The 19,985-nt window shown below is 44.8% G+C and overlaps 1 protein-coding gene across 4 annotated transcripts in view; it reads left to right on the top strand.

The window, feature by feature from the left end:
• arhgef1 (Rho guanine nucleotide exchange factor (GEF) 1) overlaps positions 1 to 6,372 on the top strand; it is an 89,526-nt gene extending 83,154 nt beyond the window's left edge. For all 4 annotated transcript variants that reach the window (XM_083661231.1, XM_083661232.1, XM_083661230.1 and 1 more), the window contains 3 exons: positions 24 to 226; positions 829 to 930; positions 2,204 to 6,372. In XM_083661231.1, the coding sequence (XP_083517357.1) occupies positions 24 to 226; positions 829 to 903 (278 nt within the window). In that variant the 3' untranslated portion in view covers positions 904 to 930; positions 2,204 to 6,372. The remainder of the gene's footprint in view (positions 1 to 23; positions 227 to 828; positions 931 to 2,203) is intronic.
• The last annotated feature ends 13,613 nt before the right edge of the window (positions 6,373 to 19,985 follow it).

Genomic DNA, 19,985 nt, shown 5'->3' with positions numbered 1-19,985 from the left:
CAATGCTGTCTTTCCATCCACAGAGGAAAGTCAGAGCACAGACGCAGGAGTGGAGGGGGAGGATAACGGAGGAGGAGGAGGAGGAGAGGAGGGGGGAGGGATGAAGGGAGAGGAGGAGGAGGAGGAGGAGGGGGGCATGAGCGCGCCACTGGTGTTGTCCCAGGAGAGGATGGAGGAGGTGCGCAGGAGACTCCACAGTCTGGAGGAGAAGCTGAACAGACTACAGGTGAGTGGAGGTGGGGGGGGGGGGGACAGGTGAGTGGAGGTGGAGGAGGGGGGGAGCGATAGATGAGAATACGGAGCGAAGCAGCCGAGGGAGCTGAAGTATGACAGAGGCAAAATAAAGATGAGAGACGTAAACAAAAGACGAGAGTTGAGTGTAAAGAGACGCAGGGGTGCGGGCATCAAGGATGATTTAAGTAGCTCCTTACTTTAAATCATCCTCAGAGACGGGGTATACTTTGGACAGATGGGGCCAAAATGGCCCAAAAGAGAAACCGGAGAACAGAAAACCACTTAAGCACCTCTGTTACTGCCTGGCTGAAGATTGCCTCGTGAAATTGGACTTCTCTGAAAATAGCTATTATGTCCAGCGCTCGTGTCAGAGAGAGAGACGGAGAGAGGATGTTAACAGGAGGTGGGGGAGTTGTGTGGGAGTTGTTGGTGGGTGTGTTGGGTGGGGAGTGAACAAAGAAGGTGTGTGTGTGTGTGTGTGTGTGTGTGTGTGTGTGTGTGTGTGTGTGTGTGTGTGTGTGTGTGTGTGTGTGCGTGTGTCCTTCCTTCCTAGCTTCCTAGCTTCCTAAGGTGATATTGATCTGTGTGTTGCAGACTGTTGAGGAAGAGCACCACAGGCTGCAGGAGGCCCTTTCCAAGTTCTCTCTGGAGGGTGGCAACTTCCAATGAGACACCATTGCGCCACCTGCTGGTCAGGTGAGGCGCTTCAACCATCTGTTTGAACTGATCACTCTCTAGTCTTTGAGACTGGATTTGTTTGTAATTATTCATCCGTTGCCAAAGCATTTAGAGGCCATTTACACCTGGCGCTAACATGCGTTTTCTGTGATCAGATTGCAATCAGATTGTGTTGTATCACTTGAAATGCCAGGTGTAAACACCCCCAAATGCAATCTGATCGGCCAAACCACCTCCGGAGGTGGTCAGGGATGCATTGTGTACACATTGAGCACAAGTGTAAATGCAATGTGTCCTCTCAATCTGGATACAGCAACTTTATGCGGATTGAGAGGACACCCATTTCTGCAATCTGATTGCAATCTGATTGCAGAAAATGCATGTTAACGCCAGGTGTAAATGGAATCAGGCTGAAGTGATAAAATACAAACTGATTGCAATCTGATCACAGGAAACGCATGTTAGCGCCAGGTGTAAATGGCCTCTTAGATGCAGGATCTTGATATGAAGTGATTTGTTTGACTGCATGTGGTAGACTGCGAAAAAACTGCAACAAGCTAAGTTTGGAAGTTCATCATTCAGTATGTTTCACTTGTCCTTGTGTGTATTTATTTTTGGGAAGGGGGGTAAATGTATACATGTTCTATTTTTCACGTTTCAGTCAGAGCTTATAATACACTGTACCGAAACCAAATACCACCAACCTGGTTGTGTGGCAATAAAGTATCTTGTATCTTGTATATATCTCAAATATAGAGGATCTACTCTTGTGTTATCATTTGTCAATCAAAGACTAAAGTTAGTTACCCACAACCCCTTAGAAAGTACTTTTACACCTGGCACTAACATGCATTTTCTGTGATCAGATTGCAATCGGATAGTGCTTGACCACTTGCAAGTACAAGTGTAAACGCCCCCAAGACACATTGAAGACGGATTGCAATCTGATCGGCCAAACCACCTCCGGAGGCGGTCAGGGACGCATTGTGAACACATTGAACACAAGTGTAAATGCAACTGTATGCAGATTGAGAGGACACCCATTTTGGGTGATCAGATTGCAATCTGATCACCCAAAACGCATGCTAACGCCAGGTGTAAATGAAATCAGGGCTCATGTGGTCAAGCACTATCCGATTGCAATCTGATCACAGAAAACGCATGTTAGTGCCAGGTGTAAATGGCCCCTTTGTTTAGTTTTGTAGAGTGTCACTAAAAAAAAAAAAAATTACATTTTTTTTTTTATGTCTACAATTATTTCAACCTTTTCCTTGGGTTTTCTCCTGTTTAGATATGACTGGTGCTCGGTTGAAGTGCAAGAGTGACTTTCAGAGGATTGCCTGGAAATCCCTCAACACTGTCATGCCTGGACCCTTGCTGAATTTGCATCACAGCTGCTTGTAGCCAACCAGGAAGTTTGTGCGAGGCGGAGGGGGAGAGCACGAGTTTGTGCACGATGCAGTGGTTCAGTGATGCAACATGGGAGGTGTGTGTGTATCGTGTGTGTACGTTTGCCTGTTTGTTTGTTTGTTTGTTTGTGTGTGTGTGTGTGCGTGTGTGTGTGTGTGTGTGTGTGCATGCTTGGTAGAGAGCTAGACAGAAATAACGAGAGATCCTACGTTTGTGTGGGAGGTGCCAAAAAATGGAGCAATATGTTGCCGTGAGAGATGCTGCCTAACAAGATGTTGTGATTGTGACCTCTGACCTGCTGTAACACACATGCTGTGTAACACACATGCGCACACCAGAAACATGCACGCTACAACAACTAGTTACATTATTACCAATGGCAGATACAATGTAAAGGGTCAATCCGACATAATGCATGGCAAGCCTTTAGAGGGCAATGTAACATTTTAAGATGTATTGTCTGAAATACTTCTGCTGACATATAGTGTTATTTCTAGTCAAAGTACAGCAGAAATGCACTTTTTCTGATCAAATCCAATTGGACCCACACAGATTATTCACAACACATATTTTGCAATATACTTTGATTCTCTATTCGGTGTAGTTTTTTTTTTTTGTTTCCTTTGTATGGCCAGCCCTCGTCATGCAGGAAAGTGTGTGTATGTGTGTTACAAGGTGTATAACTATCTTACCGCCATTAGGTCAACTTTGAGAAACATTTATATATAGTGGCGCACTATAATAGCTAATCATATTGTTAGCGATAGAGACTTGTTGGTGTTTACTGCCTTTTATTTATTCCTCTGAGTGCTGTTAGGTCAAAGAGCTGCCTCACCTGAGTGAAACTGCTAACAGCACTGGGCGAGAGAGAGAGGGAGAGAGAGAAGAGAGAGAGAGAGAGAGAGAGAGAAAAGAAGGCAAACCTGGAATGTGTAATAGAGATGAAAGGTAGGGGGCGCTAAAGAGTGCAGTGAGGGTGGGAGAGTTAAACAAGGGAAAAGCCATTGTTACTTTGGTTTATTTGAAGCCAGCTCACACAGACACACACACAGACAGACAGACAGACACACACACAGAGACACACACACACACACACACACACACACACACACACACACACACACACACACACACACACACACACACACACACACACACACACACACACACACACACACACACACACACACACACACACACACACACACACACACACACACACACACACACACACAGCCCAGTGCTACAGCAGTGTTCACAAAGGGAGGTTCAGTCAGTACCGGTGCTGTTTCTGCTAGCCTGCTTCATTGTAACGTCTTGCAGTGTCAACTTTCCTCCAAATAGGAGCTTGGAAGCTCCTGAGACAAAACATGGACTTAAGGCGGGGGTTACAATTTGTATGATAATGCTGTTAGATATGTTATTAGTTCAAAGAGTATATTCTTCACTGGTAGCAATATTTGTATCAAAATTGGACTATCTCTTTGTATTTTATTCAGGAGTTTGATTGTAATTATGATAATGATATCATTCCTGAGTAAGTGGCATTGAACTGTGGCCATGCGCACAGGACCAAAGACATAAGCAAGTACCGTTAGATCCTCATACTAGCTGTTTCTGATTCTTACGGCGCGTCTTCGTGTGTATATTTAGCATGTCGCCTAATGCTGAATTGGAGAGTGACGGCTCACTGGCACAGCCTGCTACAGTTAGTCGCTTTTACGCTCTCCAAATTCAAATATGTTGGCAACTTTAGGTAGTGGATTGCCCACCAAGGAAGATGGGTTATCACTGAAAGATGCCTGTTTTCAAGACTGTACCAAGGGGAATGAATGTAAAGATGAAGAATAGTATATACTGTGTTTAAAACATACTGCCCTAGCCTTATGACCAACTTCCACCCCAGACAGAGTCAATGTGTTTTCATCCACATAGACTTTACAAAGGAAAAATACCATCTGTTGCAGAATGTGCAGCTTTTCCTCAGCGAAAAAGAAAGAAAGGGTCGACATAATCTGTTAGTGTCAGTTTAAGACCGAAGCCAGTGTGACTGCAACAATGTGTACTGTACTGACCCGGATAGAGGACTGGTCACCTGACACCACTGGCAAACGACAACGTGAAACACAGGACCTGTCCCAGAAAGAGACAAGGCAAAGAGCAACAAGATAATAGAGAGAGTCGGCATGTGTGGGAACGCCCACAAAATGTTAAACGGCTGGCGCGCGAGTGGGGTAAAACCGCCCATATATCTCATGGGCTGACTCACCAAAAGACGGTGCTGCGGCTCTAAACTACAGGTTTGGGGGTTCTAGAGCAGAACACAAGACGTCTGCTCAGATGTGCGTTTACTGCGGTGGTTAAATCCCCGATCGTGTCTGCCTGGGCTGGGCTATCAGCTAAATTCTAACTTTGCTGAATGGATAGAACGGGGGATTTACCCCACCCTGACCACGCCCCCAGCCAGGCTGATGAGCCAGCTAACCCAGCGTCTATTGTGGGCATTCCTAGAGCCTGTATGGGCGTTCCCAGACATGCAGACTGTCTCTATAGAGTCAGATAAGGACACTGAGGAAACGTTGAAGCTTCGGTTGTTGTTGGGATGTCACTCTTACCAGTACTGTAATAGCAGTAGTCATGATCACTTCCTAGTATGCATTCTCATCGTTGTTGAACACCAACATAAGCCCCCTTTGACCTTTGACCCTACTAAACCTTAGTATGAAATTATGCAAATGATGGTGCCATTAGTCGCTTGACTGTCAGAAGTCAATTAAATGTTACGAGTTTGCGTTTGAACATTGCTGCCTCGTTTCTGTCGTCTCTCCCCCCTCCCCTCCTCTCTCCCCTCCCCTCCCCGCCCCTCCTCTCTCATTCACTTTGGCTTTCATTTGATCTACATCCTGTCTTCCTCTTAAGATTTGTATATAAATGTGGACCTTGTAGGAATATAGTGAAAGGGTGAGCAGAGCAACCAGTATAGCTACGGCCCCTCTCTCTCTGTTGTCTGTCTCGAGGTGTGTTTAGTAAAGTGTATTGAGCTATATACACGTCTTGATCACCCCTTCACTTCTTATGATAGTCTGATCACCTTTTCCTAGCACACAGTTTTATCATACCGTATGTCTGTGTGTTTCACTTGATTTACTTAAACGGGTCGGGGAGGTTTTTGTTATTAGTTGTTGTTGTTTTTCAAAGAAGCTTCATGTAATTATGTACTATGCATTTGCCAATAATGGAGAGAGAGAAAAAAGACTAGTCTGTAACCAGTTTATGCATGAGTGATGACGTTTGACAATTATGCAAATATTGCAATCAGCATATTCTGCCATTTGCGAGTTTTGAGTGCAAACTCATTCCGTACTGTGGCCAATCCAGCCTGCCAATGGGATAAGGTTAAAGAGATAATCTCGACCAGGGATTGTTCAACATTGAACTGCAATGATCAGCAGGTGAAAGCCAGCTAACACCAGCTTACAGTAATACCTCCACACTTCCACCGCAGCACTGGGTGAACAACTACAGGCGCTTCTCTCTCTCTCTCCTTCAGTTGCTTTTCCTCATGTATCCTATTATACAAATACATATATGTATAGAAAATGTATTTATAGAGTGGTGCCTTGTTCAGATGATCAAGTGGTTTTCTTCATAAAGGGCTCTCAAGTCTATAAACACAAGCACTGTTCTGATGGTGGGCTGACAGTAAGGGAGGGAGATGAATTGAGATGAATTGAGAGATAAATCCAGGATTCTGATTGGTTGGTTTCAGGGCTTGGGTCTTTATTAGGGCGACTTGAGCCTCTCTCAGGGGTGGTCTGTACTCTCTCTGTGTTTGTGTCCATCTCCATAACTGCAATAGGATTTGAGCTCTCACCATGTTTCGCTCTGTATACAATAGGCACGATTTTGTCTGTCTATAAACAATGAATATCCAAGAACTATTCTGTGTATTTGGGTTTTGATTTTATTGTGTAAGAGGGTTTTTAATGATGTGTACTTAAGAAAAAATGTGGTACGTTCTTTTTTTTTATCTTTTTTTTTTTTATATAAATAAATGGGGTAAACAAATTCCTGTTCTGTCATTTTATATAGTTATTAGCTACTTATTGATTTGGGGTGGAAGACTGATTGGGGTTGAGATTGCATACAGTAGGACTATGAACATAGAGACATTAAACTACAAAAAATAACATATTTATGTATTTCATTTTCCATAATATTCTGCATATACACAGTCTAAATGTATCGGCTGTAACAAGGTAGTTTCCTTCAGTTTTATGCAAATGGGGGACTGCTGAAAATGATTGGAGCGTACATCCTGACTGAGAGAAAAACAAGACACCACCAGTATCATCAGAACAGCAGTGAGAGCCTGGACGGGTGTGGTGACATTCCACTAGCTTTATTTTGTCTTTTAGTTCTGCTTTGCACATTAATGTGAAGAGGATGGGTGCAGTTACAATCTTTGTCCTGTGCAGCTTTGTTGGTGAGTAACGCAAAGTTAATTTAAAAAATACAATATCTGTGGCTCCAGACTCTGATTTGAACAAAATACATTAGAAATGTGTAGATGATATGATCTTTTAGGGCCTGTATAAATAAGGCATTTGTACATGTCATGTAGAAAACTATAGACCTGTACAAACTACAACTTTACAAGCTTTTTGTACAGACTCTGTACAAAAAAGATATCCACTCTACATTTAGCTCGGAGATGTGCTCAGTGAACCACATCTCCTGTCAGAACAGATGGCTGACTGTTCTATCACATTACCCTTTTGGGTCTATTGTTTATTATTCTGTGCATTTGCAACTTTATTGCTTACATGAAACCTCTTTATGGCACCATTTTAATGAAGGTTAATACATAACAATACATCATTGTTGTTGCTTGTGTTCCCCCTAGTGGTCGTGCAGGGCGAGAAGCTGACTTTACAGGCGGACCGGCCCTCTCTGAGGCTGCAGATCTCTCACCATGCCCAGATGTATTGCTGCTACAACGCCAGCATCCCCGTGACCAGCTCTTGGTTTGGGGGCGTCCGAGTCGCCAACGGTACCATCGTTACGCGGGCTGTGGACCTGTCCAACGCACAGCATGTGGTGGACGTGGGGATGGTCGCCGGGTGCCGTGTCCTCACACTGGTGGAGGTGCAGTTCAATGACTCTGGCCTGTACCAGTGTCTCGTCAGCAGCAGTCAGCACCAGATCTCTGTCTACACACATGGCACCTTCCTGCAGGTCTACAGTGAGTGTGGGGGGTTGAAAGGGGGATGAACTGTACTACGAAATCCTCATAATCCCTAAATCCAGTCAAGGGAGCGGGAAGGTGGGTGCTGAGGCTGCTGCAGCACCCCCTGGTGGCAAGAGATGGGATTTTCGAGATTGTTGGATTTGGCTGTCTTGTGTTTAGACCACCAACAAAATGCATTACAAAACAGTTTGTGCTTCCCAGCTCTAATCTTATTTCATACGCTCTCTCTTCAAAAGTGTTTGATTTTCATCATAATCTGGTTTTCCATCATAATAATAATAAGTTCAGTGTTTATGCCTGTGTGGCTGTCTGTTGTAGTGTAAAACGACTAAAGGGAGAGCAGGTGCTTACATGAAAATGAGTGAGAAAAGGATAGGATACTGAATTATGACATCACAACAGTATAATCCTAATGTGAATTTAAAATTAAATATTCTTCTAAATATGGATGAAAGTACAAAAAACGTCAAATCTTCTTCGATTCCATTCCTTTCAGCACCCCTTACTTAATAATAGTTCCAGCGCGGCTGAATCCAGTGAACCTTATGTCTAACCAAGAGAATGAATGGCAGTTTCTGTGCGTATTGTATATTAGTCCAGTGGTTCTCAAACTTTTTCCATGTCAGGCACTCCTAAACTGAGACTAGGGACCCCCAAGATCCCCCATCTGATAAGATTTTTGCGTTAAGATGTTCTATTGCAGAAAGTGTATGAAACCGATGACCAAAATAGACCTACATTATTGTGTTATTTATAGGCGAGATAGAATTATAGTGAACATAAATTATCACCCTTTTGCTGGTGGTTGCCAGACAGACCCCACTTTGAGAACCACTGGATTAGTCAATCTTTACATAAAATGGTCTCATTACAGTTGGTTGCCCGCTTGTTTGCTTAAAATAGCACAATGAATAGATCAAGTTGCAATCAACCTACAGTAAGTCGTGAAATTAGTAATTATCACCATAGAATGGAGGCTAATGGTACAGCTGTAAAAAAAATCTGCCAAAACACACATCTCACTGTGCCAAAATACATGTTGTGCTTCAGGTACTCACCACACGATGAAATATTAATCCAAAATGCACATAATCTGTCTTTTTGAAAGGAAAAGAGGTAGCCGGCACTACTTTCCAAACATGGCCGCCGACCTCTTTTCCTTCCAAAAAGGAAGGATGGAGGAAGAGGAGGACGTCCAACTGGAGACACCTTGAAGGAAAGGAGATATAAGGAGAAATAAGAAAAGTGGGGTTGAGCAGCGGTTTTGAGAGCTGACATTTGAGACAATAATATGGCTGTGCTATTCTTCAGGGATTCTGATTTAACACCCCCCCCCCACACACACACACACACACACAGTCCACAGTCCCCCGTTGTTTTATGGTATGTTTGTTTTAATCTCAAGTTCTCAAGTTTATCCTTTGTCTGATTTGTATTGTTTTATCTGATGCTCTTATATTACTGTATGTCATGTTCTTAAGATCAGGGACCATGATGGAAATAAGTGTATAACACTTACACTTTTCATGTTATCCCTTGGATGTTTGTCTGCATTATCCATAATACAATTCATTCATTCATTCATTCACACACACACACAGACACAAAGGATGAGTGTTTTATACATAGCATACAGTAGTGGTTCTAGTCTCTCTGTGCCCCCCATGCCCACTCTCTGTCTCCCCTCCCACCACCACACCCACTCTCGGTGCCCCTCCCACCACCACACCCACTCTCTGTGCCCCCTCCCACCACCACACCCACTCTCTGTCCCCCCTCCCACCACCACACCCACTCTCTGTGCCCCTCCCACCACCACACCCACTCTCTGTGCCCCCTCCCACCACCACACCCACTCTCTGTCCCCCCTCCCACCACCACACCCACTCTCTGTGCCCCTCCCACCACCACACCCACTCTCTGTGCCCCCTCCCACCACCACACCCACTCTCTGTGCCCCCTCCCACCACCACACCCACTCTCTGTGCCCCCTCCCACCACCATGCCCACTCTCTGTGCCCCCTCCCACCACCATGCCCACTCTCTGTGCCCCCTCCCACCACCATGCCCACTCTCTGTGCCCCCTCCCACCACCACACCCACTCTCTGTCCCCCCTCCCACCACCACACCCACTCTCTGTGCCCCTCCCACCACCATGCCCACTCTCTGTGCCCCCTCCCACCACCATGCCCACTCTCTGTGCCCCCTCCCACCACCATGCCCACTCTCTGTCCCCCCTCCCACCACCACACCCACTCTCTGTGCCCCTCCCACCACCATGCCCACTCTCTGTGCCCCTCCCACCACCACGCCCACTCTCTGTCCCCCTCCCACCACCATGCCCACTCTCTGTGCCCCTCCCACCACCATGCCCACTCTCTGTCCCCCTCCCACCACCACGCCTACTCTCTGTCCCCCTCCCACCACCACGCCCACTCTCTGTCCCCCTCCCACCACCATGCCCACTCTCTGTCCCCCTCCCACCACCACGCCCACTCTCTGTCCCCCTCCCACCACCATGCCCACTCTATGTGCCCCTCCCACCACCACGCTCACTCTCTGTCCCCCCTCCCACCACCACGCCCACTCTCTGTGCCCCCTCACCACCACACCCACTCTCTGTGCCCCCTCCCACCACCATGCCCACTCTCTGTCCCCCTCCCACCACCACGCCTACTCTCTGTGCCCCCTCCCACCACCACGCCTACTCTCTGTGCCCCCTCCCACCACCATGCCCACTCTCTGTCCCCCTCCCACCACCACGCCTACTCTCTGTGCCCCTCCCACCACCACGCCTACTCTCTGACCACACCTACTCTGTGCCCCACCATGGCCCTTGGCCACTCTCTAGGTGCCCCAGACTCCCACCAGCTGCGTGTCCCGTAAGCGAGCAGCTCATGTGGACTCCTCTCCTGTGGCAAAGACCCCTCGCTCCTGCTCTGCTTCCCCTCGATGAAGAGCTGCCAGCCAGGCTTACAAGGTGTGTGTGTGTGTGTGTGTGTGTGTGTGTGTGTGTGTGTGTGTGTGTGTGTGTGGAGACACCTATTGTTGTGGGAACTACCACAGAAGCGGTTTTGATGTCTATCTGTGGACAGATTTTGTCACCGTGTCAAAACCGTGTAAGATGCAGTCACAACTAGGGCTGCACAATTAATCGTATTTTCATCATCATCACAATATGAACATGCGCAATAAACACATCGCAAAGACTGCCTGAAACGCAATGAATAACAAAAGTGGTTTTATTTACATGCGTCATGCATTCCCACTCAGCATCTGATCATTTTGTCTTGTGTTGTAAATCCAGCGTACACCTTTCCCTTGCAACAGTGCGCTCCGCCCCTCTGCCAAAGCCCAAACACGCTGTGTGTAGTTTCAGCTATAGAGTCAGTGTGTATTTCATCTCTTTATTCAGTGGGTATAGGCTATGTTTGGGGTCTATGTTAGCGTTATTAAAGCAGAAAGACATAGGAACTGTATAGCTAAAATGCATACCGGTACTTTAATATTTGGCAGCGCTTCCTTAGTCCCTATCTAGAGCCTCTAGCTTGATTCAACAGTTTGACAGCCTGGGGCACAAATTAGTTCCTCAGTCTGTTTAAGAGAGCCCGTGGGACTCTGAATCTTCTATTTGAAGGCAACAGCTCAAATTCATTCAAAAGAATGTGCGTTGGGTCAGATATTATCCTACGTACTAGAGACAATATTCTACATCTGTGGGCTTCCTGAAAGCTTGTTTCCAGTGTTTGTCCTACAATTTTAGAGCAAATACGGACTAACCTGCCCAGTCTAGCTTTAAGCTGCACAGACAGACAGCTATACCAAGCACTACTCCCATACAGCATTACACTCTGCACAATTGATTGAAAGAAAAGCAGCTAAATCTTTTTGTTCGCTCCAAAGGACCTGAGCCTTCTTAAAACATTCTTAAAAAATAAATGCGTTGTTGCACCTTCTTACCGATGTAATCGATATGTGCACTCCAGGACAGAGCAGTGTGGATGCCGAGATATTTGTACGCAGAGACCTGTTCAATTTGTAAGTTTTGAATGGTGACTGACTGGAGGAGGATACTCGCTCTCCTTTGCACCGAAAATAATTTATTTTGTTTTTCCTGCATTGATAATGAGTGCATTTTCCTCACACCACTGTACTACACTATCCGTACGCTCCTGATGGATACTAGGGTCGTCTTTGGTGTCCAGCAAAGACAACAGTGTGGTGTCGTCTGAAAACTTGAGTATGAATGTGTTTGGTCCAACAGCTCTACAGTCGTCTGTGTAAATTGTAAAAAGAAATGGTGAGCTCACGCTTCCCTGCGGTGATCCTATGTTAGTGAAGATGGAAGTAGATGTAGTCTGATTGACTCTAACTAGCTGTACTCTGTCTGTGAGGAATGAATAATACCAGTGAATCAGATATGGATTGACCTGCAGTTGCACCATTTTGGCCAGCAGGAGGCCTGGCTGGATCATATTAACTCATTGAGTGCCAATGACGTCGAACGACGTCAATTCAAAATAGTAACGTAGAGTGCCAATGACGTCTAAAGACGGCAAATGCGTTTTTTGACGGTGGGACGTGGATCAAAGCCTGATGCATCTCCTCTAAAAATATGGTGGATGTTGAATGTGTATAAGCTATTTTACGGACCCATTAGGTGGCGACAGTGCTCTCCAGATTAGAGAAAGGTGAGGAAAAACAGCAGAAGAAGCCCCGTGATGAAACGGAAACCGATGCTGGAGCCAGAGCCGTATAGATTGCTCTGGCTGGAGCTAACGTTAGCTGCGAACAGCAGTCAATCCGCTCCCACAACTGAGCCCCTCTGTCTCTGCTGCATAGTTTCTCCACACGATTAGCCGCCAGAAAAGCAGCACCCGACACCGAAGGGCCAAACCATTCTCAGCAGTCCGGTTTGGCTTTTCTGTGTCGCGCTGGGAGCCGGCGCACAAAAACGGAGCGCTCCGAAAATAGACGCTGGGTGCGTGTTAGGCTGTGTGTTAGTGTGGGGATGAGTTTCTCCCAGCTCCGCCGGCATGCAGGCTGTGTGTTGGTGTGGGGGTGAGTTTCTCCCAGCTCTGGCATGCAAGCTGTGTGTTGGTGTGGGGATGAGTTTATCCCAGCTCCATGCAGAGATTCGTCGCCTGACGCAGGTAGCAGAGATTCGAGCAGAGCCACTCCAACGGACGGAGGAGGAGTTTGCAGCTGAGGGGGGGGAGAGGGGGGTGGGGCACGCAGGGCACCACACAACTACACCACATCACTACATCAGAAAATATTAGCTTCAGAGTCAGTCAATGTGCTTGAAATGCTTCATTTCACAAAAGGCTCATTATCTCAGCTTCTAATTTGAAACGTCTGTTTTTGGTGAAATCAACCTATCTTCTCCGGCTGATAACTAAAGAACGGCAAATGATATCAATAAACTTTTTTTTGCTGATGATACAATAGAGTCTCCTCGTTCTTTGGGCGTGTTCGGTGTTTACATAGTAATATCACACAATATTCTGTGGGCCTCAAGAAATCACTGAAAATGCTCTGAAAGGGCTGGCACTGGGAGCATCCGTTTTCCACAAGTGGCTGGCACTCAATGAGTTAAAAGCAGATGTAAAATCTAGAAATAAAGCCCTAGCTGTATTTTTAGGCTTGTCTAGATGCTGCAGGATGAGATGCGTCAGAGCTCCACTGCATCTTCTGCTCTACGCTTTTGTTTGTACGCAAACTGATGTCTATCTAATTTCCCTCCAACGGACTTGGTAAGCTGCCCGAGCTGATTAAGGCTTTATGTAAGGGATAATGTATATTGAGGCGGTGATTACGGGGGAAATAATGACCGACAGGTGGATTGAGCCCGACGCGCCAGCGGAGGGCTTAATCGTTCACCTGAAGGTCATTATTTCCCAGTAATCACCGCCTCAATATACATTATCCCGCTTAGAACACGGCCTACAACTAAATCATTCAATAATCTGACAAAAATAATTATTCAAATAGATTTTTTAATAGCGTTTTCAACGACAAAGCGGTTTCATTCGTAATTGGCACACAAGACACCACAGCTGCAACTGGTTGGCCTAATTAGTAGTGCCTTGCTGACAAAAAGCTCTTATCAACTGATTAATCCAGGTGTGGCAGAGCAGCGGTCGGTTGTCGAGAAATAATGACCGGTGAATATTGTGGATTGACCAATCAGAATCGAGTATTCAAGAGAGCCGTGTTCTAAATAAAAACAAATGCCAGTGGAATTTTGGTCTTTGTGCTAGTAGGGAACACCAGCCAACTCTATTATATAAAACACAGTGATGAGTATCGTATTTATCACCGGTGATAAATCTAATGGCTGAGTGATATACAGAGTCTAGGGGCTTAAGAATAGAAGTAGAGGCGTGTCTGTAAATCACATCCCCGTAATCCAATACAGACAGAAAAATTGCTTCGATTACTCTTTTCCGACTAATCATCGGGAAGCTGGCTCTGTTCCTATACAGGAATCCAATTTTTTGCCTCAATTTACTGGCAAGAGTGTCCACATGATATTTAAAATGAAGTTGTTCATCCAGCCAGATACCAAGATATTTATATTCTGGGACTCTCTCAAAGAGTGTCATGCAGATGATGTAATCATAAATGCTATCAGGCACATATTTTTTGTTTCAGTTGTTAGCCACTGTGTCACTGCTGTGTCCCACTAAACCAGCATGCGGTGTGTGTAACCCATTTTTCACAAAGTTAAAGGGCTCAGAGAGGAAGCAGGCCTTTAAACTGGAGGGTATGCAAAGTCATTTCTGCATATGTTCAAACACTGGTAAACCAAAAGCGAAAATCTCAAGGTGCACAAAAAAACATTATATAGCCAGCATTTCTATCATTAGAATGTTATAACAGAAGTGGAGTATTGGCCAGAATGACATGAACATTTGGACACTTATTCAGCGGGTATTTTGCATGTTGCGTTCAGGTGCACTGTATTTTTTTTTATTTTTTGGGGGGGGGCCCTGGGGCCCCTAGACGGCGGGCCCCGGTAAGCCCGTGCATTAAACCGGGCCTGCGTGTCATTCGTAAACTGTAAATAAATAGGTGTCATTGCTATATGGGTAGTGTCATGCAGATGATGTAATCATAAATGCTATAATTTCTTTCTTTTTTTAAGATGTTTTTATTGAATCAATAATGGCAATTTTTCAATTTTCATACATAACAAAACAATACAAAGAGAAAAAACAGACAGAGAAAAAACAACAACAACAACAACAACAAAGAAATACAGAGGGTATCCCCCCTCTGTATGGTAGACATTTCGCTCTCTTTCAAATATAAAATAAAAGTAAAGTAAACTACAGGAGGTAATATTCAATCAAATCAAAACCAATAAACAAATGTATGTGGAGTGGACATAATGAAGGAGATATTAGAACCTTATGAAGCCCTGGTACTGGCTCAACTATCCAAGAGGGTGTAATGAAGGTAATGAGGCCAGAAAGGAGCCCCATATTTTTTTATAAGTTGCCGGCTTCCTTCTCACACTGTACAGGATCTTCTCAGGAGTACTATATGATGTTAATTCGTTCAACCAATGTCTCTGAGAGGGAGACAGTTCAGATTTCCAATTTAGCAATATACACTTTTTGCCAGCTGTACCTGCAAGTAATATGAAGTCTTTCTTATTGATGCTCTCCCAAAATCCCGATCCTAGGGTCATAAGGAACCTGGGTTTCTAACACATCTGAAGTTGTTTCAACAATATATTTCCAAAAATCTTCTAAATGAGAGCAATTCCAAAGCATATGGAGTAAATCCCCATCACAGGTTTTACATCGTTGGCAGTTGGGAGAGGAATTATGGTAAATTTTGTGGAGTCTGTGTGGAGTGTAATAGGTTCTGTTAAATATATTAAACTGTAACTGTCTGTGTTTAGTTGAGACTAAAACAGTCTGAGACATTTCAAGGAGGGCGTGCCAGTCAATTTCATCATACGTGCATTCAAGATCGGATTCCCATTTCATTTTGTTATCATTCCTATTATAGATTGGCAAGTCGGTGTTTAGAATAGTATAGATTCAAGATTCAAGATTCAAGATTTTTATTGTCACTCCGTAGTACAAGTATCACGTGTGAAATTCTTGTGCTGTGGACTCCGTTTACAACATACTGTAGTGCAAAAAATAAAATAGAAGATATATAAATAAAAAAACAAGAGGCAACGGGCAATAGAGCAGTAAGACACGCCACAGACAGTGGCGTATTCACTGTCCATAGTGCAAATGGCATGAACATACTTTAAACATAATTAAACATAATAACATTCTGTTAGGTGCAAATAGCGTATACCTAATTAAACATACTATTGAACATTAGTCATACATAATGGTGGCATCTACAGTGCGGTACAGTACGGCTACTACACTATTTGTATATGTTAAGGAGTCTCGTGGCCTGTGAGAAGAAACTGTCCCTCAAGCGATTTGTGCGTGCTCTTGGGACCCTGTATCTCCTCCCTGAGGGTAGCAGGGAGAACAGACTGTTGTGGGGGTGGTTTGTGTCTTTGATGATCTTCAGGGACCTCCTGAGGCACCGCTGGTTGTACAGATCTTGCAGTCCTGGCAGCTCACATCCTGTTACGTGCTGGGCCGCGCGTCTCACCCTTCTTAGCGCCCTGCGGTCCATGGTGGTGCAGTTCCCGTACCAGGTGGTGAAGCAGCCAGTCAGCAGGCTTTCAATGGTGCCTCTGTAGAAGTCCCTGAGGATTTTTGGCCTTAGCCTGAATTTCTTCAGGCGCCTGAGTCCGTGTAGTCGCTGTTGGGCCTTTTTGACAACAGTGGCGGTGTGGTTGGCCCATGTCAGGTCCTGGTGGATATTGACTCCCAGGTACTTGAAGCTGTCCACCCTTTCCACCACTGTGCCGTTGATGGTGATTGGGGGGTGTGTGCCCCCCCCCCCTGTAGTCTACAATGACCTTCTTTGTCTTGGAGACGTTCAGAGAGAGGTGGTTGTCCTGGCACCATTGTTCCAGGGCCTCCACCTCCTTTCTGTAGGCTGTCTCGTCGCTCCTGGAGATCCGCCCCACGACCGCTGTGTCGTCTGCAAACTTCACGATGGTGTTCGAAGTTTGAGTCGCCACGCAGTCGTAGGTGTAGAGGTTATACCAGAAGGGGCTGGAGACGCACCCCTGTGGCGCTCCTATGCTGATGGTCAGTGGGGAGGAGGTGAGGTTGCCCACTTTCACCACCTGGCGGCGGTCTGTCAGGAAATCCAGGATCCAGTCACACATCGCTTTGCTTAGTCCCAGATCCTTGAGTTTGCTTACCAGCCTGGAGGGTACTATGGTGTTGAATGCTGAGCTGTAGTCCATGAACAGCATTCTCACATAAGTGTCCTTCCCCTCCAGGTGGGAGAGGGCGGTGTGGAGCACGTGTGCTACTGCATCCGCTGTGCTCCTGTTGGGGCGGTATGCGAATTGTAGCGGGTCGTGGTCCGGGGGGAGTGTGGGGCGGATCTGTGATATAACCAGCTTCTCAAAGCACTTGCTGGCTATGGGCGTGAGGGCTATTGGGCGCCAGTCGTTGAGGCTGGTCACTTTCTGCTGTTTGGGAATGGGGATGATTGTTGCTGTTTTGAAGCAGGGGGGAACTTGTCGGAGGGAGAGAGACTGGTTAAAAATGTCTGTGAATACTCCTGCCAGCTGGTGTGCGCAGGCCTTGAGGACACGCCCAGGGATGCCATCTGGGCCGGCCGCCTTGCGTGGATTGAGATAGATAGAGGATGTCAGACCCCTAGTAGTGTGCAAGGCAACACTAAGCAAATGGTTCTCAAGAGGGGATACTGATGGAATTTGTGGGAAATCTGCGTAGCTATTACGGACCCAGTCTCTAATCTGAAAGTACTTAAATAGATTATGATTTGGCAAATTAAACTTTTCAATTAACTGCTGAAAGTTGGTGAAGTTATCTTGATTGTATAAGTCTCCGACTGTTTTAATGCCTTTGTTGACCCAGTTTTTTAAAGTCCCATCTGCGACTGGGGAAGGAATACTGGGGTTGTCCCATAGGGGAGTGTTACGAAGCAATAAAGTATTTAGACCAATGACAGTGTGAGCTTCCTGCCATACAGCAAAGGAATTTAAAATAATGGGGTTCCTGGTAATGACTAAAAGTGCTTTCTTGGAGGGTAAGAAAGGAAGAACCTTTAAAGGTACATTCTTTAAATGGTGTTGTAAATGCTATCATTTCTAAGGCACATATTTTTGGTTTCCGTTGTTAGCCACTGTCTCACTGCTGTGTCCCACTAACCCAGCATGTGGTGGTGTGGTGTGTGTAAGCCATTTTTCAAAAAGTTAAAGGGCTCAGATAGGAAGCAGGGCTTTAAAATGCAAAGTCATTTCTGCATATGTTCAAACACTGGTAAACCAAAAGCGAAAATCTCAAGGTGCACAAAAAAAACATTATATAGCCAGCATTTCTATCATTAGAATGTGTGGAGAAAATGCAACATGGATGAATTAGGCTGATGGAGTGTAGTTATGGATTATGATTCTGTTGTGATCCACAAAGCGATTACAACGTTGCATTGCCTTTTTTAAAGGATTGGCTGTTATTCAAACTTAGCAATGTGGTGAAGAACAGCAGGACAAGCTTCAAGTTCAAGTTCAAGTTCAAGTTTATTAGTGTCCCAAAGGGCAAATTGAGTTGCAGCAGATAGACATACAGATAAAGACACAGACAAGAACAACACAAGTGGCATGTTAACATGTTACATGCATGTAGTTGAGAATAAATAAAAGGCTAAATAAAACATCAAGGACCTTGTTTGTGACACACAATGACCGATAAATGTGCAAGACAAAGCAGGAAGACGAACAACCACAAATTATCACTTTCTATCTTTTTGTTCTTTCAGTTCCTGTAACACTTTTCCACATAATGCGACAATGATTTAATTTCCACTTGTGCTGGCTGTTTTGTTTTTTATACATAAACTAAAAACATGATGCACATCTGCCTTTTCGACAGTATGTTGGGCCATTGAATACAGAGTGTCTGTCTATAAAGTCACAGCTTTCAGTAGAGTTTAGAGCAGGTGCCAGGGTGTGGGCCTCTTTGTTCTGATGTCCAGTGTTCTTTGTCTTTTCAGTTCGGTTATGATTTGTTTATAGACCACTTCACCTGGGATGACGGCTTGGTGCATAACTGTGGCACACCTTGTCTTCCACAATTTACTCACGACCACACAAACAACTGTCCAGAAAAAGTCCTGGTGTGGCCCTGGCATTATTTCATTAAAAACACCATACATCACAGCATTATAATTCACAGTAACATTAAGACCAATACTGACCATTTTCCCCCAAACATATTTAGATCACTCACAGTTTAGGAGCAAATGTTCTATAGTCTCATCCTCCTTGCAGTCATCCATAGGACACTCTTTGGTTGTGACAAAGCAGCTCCACTTGACAACTGCTCGGACCGCTAGTCTGCCAACTGAGACCAGCCACATGATGTCTCTCTTGTTTTCTGAGAGACACTTACTAAATATATTTTTAATACAGACCTGAGAGCTTGTTTCATCTAAATGTTTGTAGGGGAAAACACCACCATACAAATCATTACACAATTTTACATATATATATTTGCTGGACATTTCATTCCAAGCAATATTCATGTGTGCAAACTTGTTCACAAAGTCACCGTACAAAAGTTTATAATATGGAACTGAGCTCCTTGCTCGTCCTATTTTCTGATTTATTGGTCCAGCTCAGAGCCTCACCTATCCACATGGCCTTTCGCTCTATGGCTGCAATGATGCAACGTTCCTTCAAAAAGACAGTTCATTTCAACCAGACCCATCTGCAAACCACAACAGAAAACGACAAGAAAAGGAGTGACACACACATGCAGGAACTCACACTGATGCTTTGCCCAGCTTTGCCAGAAGCACCCTCCATAGTGTTAAGGGGAACTGCTGAAGGTTGCCGGGAGGTTAGTCTTGAGAGGCAATTGCGCATTTGGTGAGTGATTTTGTATTTTGTATTTTGCTTACTTAGACATTCTACTTATTTTTTGCTTATATTGCATTTACTACTGCTATTCTATGCTATGCTGTGTTCTTCTGCTTATTTGCTTAATATTGCATTTACTACTGTTTATTTTATGCTATGTGTGTTCTGTGAGCGAGCTACTGGAACTTGGCCCAATTTCCCCCCGGGGATCATTAAAGTCTTTCTGATTCTGATTCTGATTCTGATTAATTTAGGATGTTGTGCATCTGATGTATATCATCCATCACTACGAGGATTATATTGTATATCAGAATTAAATAAATTCAGATTAGATTTCAATTGATTTGGTTTGTTTGATTAATTGATTGATTAATTGGTTGATATTTAGAAAAAAGCTCATTCATTCTCAAATACAC

Source organism: Poromitra crassiceps, assembly GCF_964638095.1.
Source record: "Poromitra crassiceps genome assembly, chromosome: 26".
NCBI lineage: Eukaryota > Metazoa > Chordata > Actinopteri > Beryciformes > Melamphaidae > Poromitra > Poromitra crassiceps.
This window is presented reverse-complemented; position numbering and strand designations above follow the sequence as displayed.